The sequence below is a fragment of the Primulina eburnea genome, chromosome 14, assembly GCF_022965805.1.
Source record: "Primulina eburnea isolate SZY01 chromosome 14, ASM2296580v1, whole genome shotgun sequence".
Taxonomy (NCBI): Eukaryota; Viridiplantae; Streptophyta; class Magnoliopsida; order Lamiales; family Gesneriaceae; genus Primulina; species Primulina eburnea.
This window is the reverse complement of record NC_133114.1, coordinates 26,853,942-26,864,342: the sequence shown is the minus strand read 5'-3', so window position 1 is coordinate 26,864,342 and position 10,401 is coordinate 26,853,942. Positions and strand designations below refer to the sequence as shown.

At 33.6% G+C, this 10,401-nt stretch overlaps 2 protein-coding genes across 4 annotated transcripts; both read right to left on the bottom strand.

Moving 5' to 3' along the window:
• Positions 1 to 378: 378 nt before the first annotated feature.
• Positions 379 to 2,074, bottom strand: LOC140812205 (LIM domain-containing protein PLIM2c-like). Of its 2 annotated transcripts, none has more exons than XM_073170428.1 (5): positions 1,574 to 2,074; positions 1,385 to 1,484; positions 1,221 to 1,249; positions 1,002 to 1,091; positions 379 to 857 (listed from the first exon to the last, which is right to left on the bottom strand). In XM_073170428.1, the coding sequence occupies exons 1-5, from the start codon at positions 1,712 to 1,714 to the stop codon at positions 534 to 536; spliced, it is 684 nt and encodes a 227-aa protein (XP_073026529.1). In that variant the 5' UTR covers positions 1,715 to 2,074; the 3' UTR covers positions 379 to 533. The 2 variants fall into 2 exon arrangements, with proteins under 2 accessions (XP_073026529.1, XP_073026530.1); XM_073170429.1 differs by having other exon boundaries at positions 1,221 to 1,246.
• A 4,698-nt stretch (positions 2,075 to 6,772) lies between these two features.
• LOC140812913 (uncharacterized) lies at positions 6,773 to 9,189 on the bottom strand. 2 transcript variants are annotated; one of them, XM_073171294.1, is made up of 5 exons: positions 9,085 to 9,189; positions 8,934 to 8,978; positions 8,719 to 8,825; positions 7,515 to 7,549; positions 6,773 to 6,996 (listed from the first exon to the last, which is right to left on the bottom strand). In XM_073171294.1, exons 2-5 carry the CDS (start codon positions 8,934 to 8,936, stop codon positions 6,929 to 6,931), a joined length of 213 nt encoding a protein of 70 aa, XP_073027395.1. In that variant the 5' UTR covers positions 8,937 to 8,978; positions 9,085 to 9,189; the 3' UTR covers positions 6,773 to 6,928. The 2 variants fall into 2 exon arrangements, with proteins under 2 accessions (XP_073027395.1, XP_073027396.1); XM_073171295.1 differs by having other exon boundaries at positions 9,071 to 9,170.
• Between the last annotated feature and the right edge of the window lie 1,212 nt (positions 9,190 to 10,401).

Genomic DNA, 10,401 nt, shown 5'->3' with positions numbered 1-10,401 from the left:
TTTTTTAAGTGTATGAACAAAGACATAAAACAGATGTTAAAACTTGAAAATATTACGCATTAAAATCTTGCTGCATCGCTCTACCTTTATCCAAGTTTCAATCCAAATTCACCAGAGATGAAATCAACAAATATTGACTCAATTATTGTCATGAATTTGTGGGCTGCTAAAAAAATGTCTTAAATATGCAGCATGCATTTACGTACCAAACACAAATATATATTTTTATAATATCATAGTACCGACAATATATAGTATATTATATATAAAAATAATGTATAAGTCACCAAACCTAAGCTAAAAAAATTTAAGTTAAAAATCAACAGTTCTGTTAATCTACATATATAACTCTAATTTAATGTAAATAAAACGTGCCCCAGACTAATAAATTGTATAAAAGCATTTTCTTCAGTTATAATACATAAAATAATATTTTAATTTGTCTCAAATCAAGAATAGAAAAATTAAAACAAGAAGATATTCGAAAACTTTCATGATTCACAGCAACAACTAAAAAAAATTATAAACTCTTTTCATGAACTTTGTTCTTGTGTCTTCTCAGATTCGGGTTCGAGATCGGATTTTGAATGACCATCTTCATTATCCTCCGACTGCTCGTGATCGATGGTCTCGGTCTTGGTCTCTGTGGACTCTATCAGCTCTACACCACTACTCCTTTTATTAGTAGCGGAATCGAGAACATGTTGGTAATTTCCCTTCTCCATGAATAGCTGTTGAAAATGAACCTTGCAGTATAAGATCCCGTCCAATGCAGCATACGATGAGTGTGTAAGAGGGCATCCTCCATGAGCACACTTGAAGCATAATTTGTGAAACGATTCTCCCTCCATTGTCATCTTTTATCAGAATTTATAATTATTAGTCAAAAGGGTATTTAAGATAATTTTTTGAATACACCAAATATTAAGAGAAAAAATGATGTATAAACTCAGTAAAATCATTTATAAACTATATCAGAAAACATGTTTTCGCTTAGATACCTTTTCCAGAGGGTAAACAGTCTTTTTACAAGCAGAGCATTTGTCCAAAGTTCCAGAGAACATTGCTGAAACCTTACTAGGTGTCTTTGTCTGCATATAATGTAATGTTATAAAAATCTTGTAAAAATGGGAAAATATGTGTTTTTCTTCTCTGAGATATCATTTTATTGCATTTTATAGGTGTTTACGGAAATTAAGAACGAAAAACGAACAACATACCAAAGAACTTTCCCTCTCGGATTTTGCAGCTGAAACATTTATAAGAATGTAAAGAATAATACAACATTTAGCAAGAAAATATGAATGTATTAAACTTTACTGTGATCAAGAATAGTATAAGGGATGAATAAAACTTGATTGAAATGAAAAAAAAAATGTGTTACAAGCATGAAAATTCTTGCTAAAATTTCCCGACTCCTTGAAAAGTTGTTCAAAATGAGGCTTGCAATAGAGAACTCCATCCATGGAAGAGTAGTTGCTCATCTGCAAAACAACATTGCAAAATTTAATCTGTATGCCAATCGATTTGAATCCTCGCCACCAGGGTTGGGCTAAAAATAAAGATTACATACCACCAGAGTCCCTTTACAATGGCTGCATTTGAAGCAAGACTTATGATAATTCATCCCATCTGTAGATAACAAATCAACAAAATATACAGTTTTATCACAAGCCTTGCATTTATCCAAAGTTCCCGTAAATGCCACCGCCATTTCTTCGCGCCTTTCCCTCCTCGCGAAATCTCTGCAACTTGTACACAGTTTTTTATTTCTTCCCACATACGTGGAGACGTAGACTGATAGAATCGAAGGTAAAAAAAATGGTTATCTGAAAACTAAAGTCAATTTTATATCAGTCCAACAATAGAATTTCATTTTCTGAATGGAGATGCCATTGGTTGTGAAGCAATGGAGGATTGATATTGCCTTGGAAAATGGTTCAGACTCCGGTTAAAGTGGAGGGAAAATAGGTGGGATTCTTCACTTCTTCCATTAAAAGAATGTGTGGGAGGGAATTTTTTAAAGGGGACAATGTTTCCTTTTGTAGTGTATGGTAGTTATGTTAGTTAGATTTCCTTTTGGTAAGATTGGTGACTTCATACAACGATCTTTCACAAATTTGAACATAACTATATCACATACAAATTATATTATTTCTTCGTAGCATCGAAACTGGTTCATCTCTTTTAAATTAAAAACTTTCCACTTTACAAGATTTATGCCCCGGAAAATTGTCGGGTTTAAGTTTTTGTGCTGCAAATGAATTATCCACACTTTCAAACGCATGTATTTATGATTAAAGTCAACAATTCCAGCATTAAAAAAAAAGTCCAACAATTCCACGAGTAGAAAGTTGTTAGAGAAAATGTGAATAAAATGAAAATGTGGTTGTCCCAAAGCTTTGAGAAAGATCTTCCTTCCTTATTAGTTCTAGTGTGGACTAAGAGTTTGGGCTCCAAGGGGTACCAAAGCTTTTAGAAGGAGGAGAGCCTACTAGGCTAGGTTTCGGTGAATTAAACACACGCACGCGCCTCTGGTTCTGAATGCGCGAAACACCATACACGCAAATTCAAAACATTGCATACATGAATGGGTGTCCATTCATCCATAGAGTGTGTCTCTACTCCAGTGGTTGCATTCTTTCACCGAAACAACATGACTATTCACACAAAGATTGCACCTTTGTACGAAAGATTGTGCTCATTCGAGCCAAGCCTTGTGGCTCTATAAATATCCTTTACCTGCATTCTTTTGCGCACTTTTTTTTTCATCGATTTTGGCATTGCATATTGCTGCAAATTTTATTTCAATCACTTGAAATCATTCTGCATAAGTTGTTCGTTGATAATCAAGAGCAACGATCTCGATACTAGTCGTTGTATTTTAGGGACGATTGCCGTTAACGTAAAGCACTTGTATACGGACAATATCGTCTTGCGGATAAAGGATTTATCCTTGCCTCGACTTAAAGAATCGTTGTTGTTTCCAGAATTTCGAGAAGGACATCCATCACAAACAACAAAAGTTTCGGAAGCTATAGTTTTCTTGACCAGCGAATCTTTATCTGTGAGACGATCAACCCTACCGATATTCACAATAAAAAGTAATACTCTTAGCATAAAAAGTATACTTTTTCATGGATGACCCAAATAAGATATATGTCTCATAAAATACGACACGTGAGACCGTCTGCCACAAGTTTTTGTTTTTCTTGACACTACAGCTTTCTAATTGATGAATTGAGTTTCCAAAAACATTTGATAAAATCGACCGAATAAAGATTCATTTTCCTCAACAAAAGTCATGGAATTGCGCCGAATTGCGAATATCAAATGTAAATGTATGTATTGTGTGAACGCTAACGTATATCTGCAAAATCAATGTTCAATTAAAATAAAACAAAAAAATCATTTGATTAAATAAAAAATGTTAAAATTTGCAAATGGTAATCGCTTTCGACGTGCCTTGCCCCTGCTATACGTTGGCACAAGATAGTGACATTGTTGGTATTGCCGTCGATGGCAAGCTGTTAAAATTTGGTTATTTTTATGTACTTTTAACATTTTTTTTTTATAATTTACACAAATAAAGGTTGAAATTGGGTGTACAAATCTCCTCGGGTTCACTTGAAAATATGTTTTCCAATTTCTAATTCTTTTTCAGATTCAGTGACGATCAGATTATTTAAGTTGCGCATATAACAACATAAATTCTATTTGGACTAGATCTATGTAAGAATCAAATATTCATCATCATGTCAAAAATTATAGTTTTTAGTCAAAGTATAACTTTATTTTCTTATAATTGTGTCAACACGAAGTTTCAGTACTAAGCGATGTGTGGACATGAAGGGCTGCTGTCAATCTCACCATTTCTTTGTTCCTAACATTTCTCATCGAAGACAGTACTTACTCATTATGATCTACATCTCTTTTTAAAGCTCATCTAGTCAATCAAATCAAACGACGCAATATCAACAACTTGATGCACGAGAACTTCACAAAAAAATCAATCATCTTAATACTACTCTCATTACACGGAGAAATTGCTAATAAATTCCTCCAAAATCATACCCATCCAAGATGTCAAGCTCTAATTTTGCCTTTGATCGGGACCATCCCAACAATTTCTATAATTTAATAATCTCTACTTCGATTCATTTTTATGTTCAAATAGAATGCTAGACAAGAACTAATATTACGTATTCCAAAAGCATATTCAGGACTTGAATCAAACAAAAAACATTACCTAGGAAATGCAACAGCATAGAGTGAGTAAATATTCCCGATTAAACCCAATCATGCAGAAAACACTAGGAAAGACAAATCAATAGATATAATACTCAAATTGATCATATAAATATGTTCTTAATTAGTTGATTAGCTATTATTTTAGTACAGTCTCTGTCCCCACAGCATACAGCACATACAAACACACACTAACACTTTTCAAAAGCACCTATAAAACAAGAGCTGTCTTTGAGTTCCAACAATCTTGAATATTTAGACCAAAGGCATGGATGAAAATTATATGAGGGCACGGAGTTTCGCTATGAAGACTACAACACTAGAAGGGTTTTTTTAAGGAGTTATCCTCTTCACTGGGGGACGGACTCGGAAGCCGGAGAAAGCAAAGAAGCAGTAGAGGAAAGAAACGGCACAGCTAAAGGAAGCAAAGAAGAACCTGCTACAAGGAAAGTGATAACCAACACAAACGGGAAGAAACCGATTAAGAAGATAATTCTAGCAGTTTTTCAATGGGGAGAGGAGAGAATCCTGATTTTCCGAAGGTTCAAGCATAAGCTAACAATCTATGTTGTTAATTGTGTGACTGCTAATTTGAAAGCTCCTACCTCCTTTATTTCAACTCACTAAATTGCTTCTGTATTTAAACACACACATGCCAACCCTTTGGTGTAAAGTGAAAACACTAAACAGAGTGCGGAATCTGTTGATGGCTATGAAAAGAACATGTGTACTATAGTTCTCATGAGAACTAACTCCACTGATTAATTGTTCACAAGGAAAAAAGTACATTGGAATCAGAAAACTTCTCCATTCAAATAAATATACACACATCATACAGGGAACTATTCAGTAGTAGGAATCTATGGATCTCCTGATGTGAAATTTATGAAGGGGCACACATTTTAGGAGATGCATGAGACAGCATAATTTGTGATGGTTGCACGCATTCTGGAGCAAATTCATGAACAAAACAAAACAAAACATAGGTCTATATCTTTTGAAACATGTATCAGAATTCTTCTCTTTCCGGACCATACAAGTAGTACATCTCTACTTATGGTGAAAAATCCAAGCAAATAATGAAACTAGAAATTAGTGGTGGGGATCGGAATAAAAACCTCAAAATTTTCCTTGCTAAACAGATTGAATGTACTAATTTCAGATTAGGATGTTCAAGATTAATGTTCAATTTAATAAATGCAGTAATTTATTTCAAATTAATCTATAATTGCATGTACCGATTTACAACTTCTACTTCACTGGAGAACATTTAAGTGAAAATATAATGGTATCAGTTGCTAAATTGTCAGCTCTGTTCTCAAAATTTACAGCCAATTCCAAATGACTCACGAGCATTGAGAAAAAGACAGTAGCTAACTAGCTATCATAAGGAAAGAAGTAGAACTGAAACGTTTAGATTAAAAGAGGATTATGCAAAAACAATGAAGAGTACTTTTTCAATAGAATGTACGGGCACTTCTTCAATCCAGACAGGCTTGCTGGATGGCATCTCACGGGGTTCCATCACAGAAGTTGATAAATATAAATAAACCCGAATCTTTATCTGTCCATCCATCCATCTATACGGTTAAGTCGATGCTACCTCCACATGATTTGGATGAACACATATGTCATTTTAAAAAAATTAGTGGACCTCGTATATGTGTGGTTAAATTTGGGTCTTTGATTCTATCATGTGGATAGTGGTCTACATGTAGGATAGAATCAACCAATCCGGACTTATCATTTATACTATTAATTAAGGTATATACCCTAATACACAGTAACTAACTTTTGGTAAAGCTTTTTTTAATTCCGAAATTACCCATCACACATTCGATTATAATGGATATAATTTTGTTCCTCGATTTAACTCTTTCAAACAAAAAATATGATTGTGTTTCATTTATTTATTAAATTATTTTTTTTTATTTTTTTTATTTCATATTATAAAATGTTGTTACATTTTCAGATTTCATAATTGTAGAAAATTCATCTTACTAGATCTCATGTCATATTTAATTTTGTAAATATCATAGCTACACTTGATAAACAAAATATGAGTAACATATAATATTTTAATATATCACGCATGCAACGTGTGTGCCAAGTTGCTAGTCATATATTAAGTAAGCTTTACTTAAGTGAGGCTTATAGAAATCAATTTAGTTTCTTGGTGTGTCACTTTCTAATAGAAAAAATTTATTGTTTTATTAATTTACTCGAACATATATACATCTTTACTGGCAGCTATATCAAACAACAGGTGAAAGTAAAAAAAATAAATCTAACATCTTGATGCATCATTTTTAAAACCAAACTGCTCTTAATTTTTATTAAATTTTCACATAATGCATTAAAAAAAACTTAGCAAAGCCACTTAAAATGTGGGCACATGAGTGAGTTGCATGTATTTATTCTCTAGTAATGAAAGAAACCGAGTTTTACAAAAGACACCAAGAAACTGCAACTTTGATCTTAAATTATGAATAATGATAATAAAAAAAATGATGATTCATGAAACTAGTATCAACTGGACAAAAGTCATAATTAAATATGGTATTTGTGTCATCCAAATAAACTCTTAACAGAACTTTTTACTACACGACACAACAGAGTAATTAATAATGCAAAATCAATCTGGTCATCGGAGCTTATTTCTTAAGCACACAGATCCTATTCAAAAAAAGATTATTGAAACACCCATAGTGAAGCATCCTACAGCCACCCAAGGGCTCAGTCTTTCACCTGTTGCAGGGAGTAGAATCCAGTTTGAATTTGTGTAGAAAAAATTGAAAGTTGATGAAAAGACAAGAACCAAATATTCATGAGAAAAGCTCACTAAACATCTCTTACTATAATGTTTTACAATTCATAGAGCACGGATATCATATCAAAAGGAAAATAAAAACAAACAAACAAGTGATCCTAATCTTTCTGTGGATACATTGCATGGTTATTATCATTTGTTGCTCCCACATAGATGATAGAAGCATATAACAATTAAGCAACTGAAAACCATCTTGGCAAAGATGGCTGGACTCAAGAATAAAGATTATTTGACGTGGTTCTAAAACTCGAGGCATTATCTATAAGTATAATATCAGATGTTTCAGAAAATTGAAGAGCCAAGCTATTGTAAACAATGGTCGTGACTCAGTGCGTGCTTATGATATTATGATACATTTGAAGTATGATCACATAAATCAAATAATTCAGTCGCCGCAAAACAAGCATTGTACATTATAAAATTTAGCTAACGATACCTATTCTAGCAGCCTTCCAGAAAACACCTCGAAACCTGCCATACTAAAACTGTGTGAGGAAGAAGTGTTTACTTATAAAAAAAACACGCCCAATAATAAAATCAAAGATCATAAATATATCGTAGAAGAAATATGACAGAGTAAAAATTATAAACTACAACAGGAAATATATTGAGGATATCAACATATAGGAGAAGTCCTGAACTAATAGGTTGTGACTCCATAATCACAAATAAACCACCATTATCATAAATAATTTCCAGAACTACATCAATGGGCACCAAAGGACAGCAAATAACAAACTGTCGTATCATTTTAGAATTTGAGTTTCGTGTGGGCGAACCGTTGAGAAAATGCATGAAGTATGATAATCTTTGAATTGCTCAGATTTATTTACATATAGGGTATCGTTTATGAAACTTAAGTTTCGCAAAAAATAATCTATCCTAGGCATTATGTCCTGAAAGTCGAAACTACTACAACGTCCTAATGGTTAGTACTCTGAGATTGCAATGACGCATATACTTTGGTAGAATCATTGCTGAGTGTCAATTGATAGTGACCAAAACAAGGCAGAAGGAAGAATGTTTGTGAAAAAATAAGTTAGTCTTACCACATACAATTTCAACCCATTTCCTCCTGGAAGCAGTAAATGACATGGTAATTAGATCAATGAAGCAATAGCTATCCTTTACCTCGTTAACATAGATGAAGTTACTGATTGGTTGGTCATAGTCCACTAGTCCAGTCATTCTACTCCATCACCAGGCTCAACCAATATTTAAGTTATAATTGTTCGCCCAATCCTTTGTAAGAGGAATGGTACTTTTTAAAATATAAAGATCATTAGCACAAGGGAGTATGCAGGCTCAAGAACGGAACTTGACATAAGACATCAAAAACACTTCAGCAAATGCAATTAAAAAGAATAGTTGTTTATCAAATTATCATCCGTACTAATGACACTCGAATCTTAGCATAATTATGCAAGTGAATCAAGGGCCACAATAGTGCTATAGCTTATAATAGTTGAGCGTTAGCTGATTGGCATCACCTTTATCTTTAAAATCCCCCAATCTGTCCATGGAAAATGTCACATGGAAGATAATAAACCCAAATATTGTAAAGATCACATAACGTAGAAATGGTTTGCCGAAATTTGAATCCGAAAAATCAACAATAAGTCAATAACAAGCAGACTCACCCAGTTCTCTGCTCAAGAAGTGCCGGGAATTGAATCTTTACATACGTGCACGCACAGATGCCTAACAATACTACAGTTAGGAAAGAATGGAAATTGAAGAGCGCCGACTGGCAATACAGAAGCAAACAACATCAGTTATTGTAAACCACGAGAAAGGGCAAAAATCTTAAAAACCTATGAAATGTCGCGACATCGAAATCTAGAGATTAACTTACCATTTTAGATTATCCGTGTCGAGAATCTCTTGGATCCTCGTATTTCTACACACACGAGAAGCACGCGTAAGTCATCAACACGTAAATTTCACGAATCGCATCACAAGTCGTAAATTACACAATTTCGAAATCAACACCTAGTAGGTATTACCGGAAATTATGAGCGATAACCGTAGCGGGAGCTGAAGATCGAACCTTCCTCCGAGCTAGGAAATGGTTTCGTTTTCCGCAGTTGGATTCACATATAGAATTATTTATTAAAATTAACAAATAATTAATATTAAATAATTATTACATTTTATTCGTATAACAAAATTTATGATGATATTTTTTAAATAATTGGAAAATATAATATTATATTACAAAAAAGTATATTTTACTTGATAAGATACAGAGAAGTTAAAACTAAATATATATAATAACATCGAACTCAAAACACGACTGAAATTAAATGAAATGATATAACTAATATAAACACTTAAATGTAGTTTATATTTTCAAATAATATCAATTTCAAATTTTAATTTTTAATAAAAATAAAATTACTTCACATTTACTAGCACGTTTATTTCTTATTATTTGTTTTCAAATGTTTAATGTGGCAGTGAATATATAAATGCTAATAAATATTTAACGATGGTTTGGTCGTCCGTAACTGAAGTCAGCGTCTCTTTTTCAAAACGACGGTTTTTCAACTCCCATCGCACATAGCGACGGTTTTGTCGAAGAAGACCGTCGCTTATTAGCGACGATTTATATGTAGACCGTCGCTAATATAAACGACGGTTATATACACACCGTCGTTATATTAATCGACGGTTTTTTTAAAAATCCGTCGCCATATTAATCGACGGTATTTTTAAAAAACCGTCTTTGCTTGTCTCGACCAATACTAAATTTGTGACTCTCCTCGTTCACAGCCGCATCCACATTAAACTTAATGAGCAATGTCTTGACGATGTCCATATCTAGGGATGGCAATTTCCCCCGCGGGTTTGGGGTCCCGCGGAGAAAACCCGAAACGGGGATGAGGATCCCCGATTTTTTCGGGTTTGGGTTCGGGTTCAGGGATTTTTTTAAATCCCCGATGTAGTTCGGGGCGGGTATGAGATTACTATCCCCATCCCCGAAATCCTCGAACCCACCCCGAAAATATATTATCAATAATAAAATAATAGTATTATTAGTATTAATAATATAATTTTTAAGATATTAATAATATTATTATTGTTGATATTGATATTAATATTAATATTAAAATTATATCAAATAATAATATATAATAATAAGTTTTGGTTTGAGAAAATATCCGAATCCGTCATCGTCTTGCCATATTATTATTTTTGAAATGGAGATGGGAACGGGGATGGTAAGTTGATCCCCGAAGTTTCGGGTTTGGGGATTCCCCGAACCCGAAAAAACGGGGATGGGGGCGGGGATGGGGGTGGGGATGGCATTCGGGGAGGAG

Bases quoted from the DNA above. Each gene is read 5' to 3' on its own strand.
- LOC140812205 (XM_073170428.1), bottom strand. From the start codon at position 1,714: ATGGCGGTGGCATTTACGGGAACTTTGGATAAATGCAAGGCTTGTGAT. The intron at 1,485-1,573 runs GTATGTAATCTT...GTTGTTTTGCAG, and splicing joins ATTGTAAAGGGACTCTGGTG to ATGAGCAACTACTCTTCCAT. The intron at 858-1,001 runs GTATCTAAGCGA...TTCTGATAAAAG, and splicing joins CTGTTTACCCTCTGGAAAAG to ATGACAATGGAGGGAGAATC.
- LOC140812913 (XM_073171294.1), bottom strand. The intron at 7,550-8,718 runs GTGAGTCTGCTT...TTAGTATGGCAG, and splicing joins CTTCTTGAGCAGAGAACTGG to GTTTCGAGGTGTTTTCTGGA. The intron at 6,997-7,514 runs GTATCGTTAGCT...TCCCTGCAACAG, and splicing joins CTGGAAGGCTGCTAGAATAG to GTGAAAGACTGAGCCCTTGG.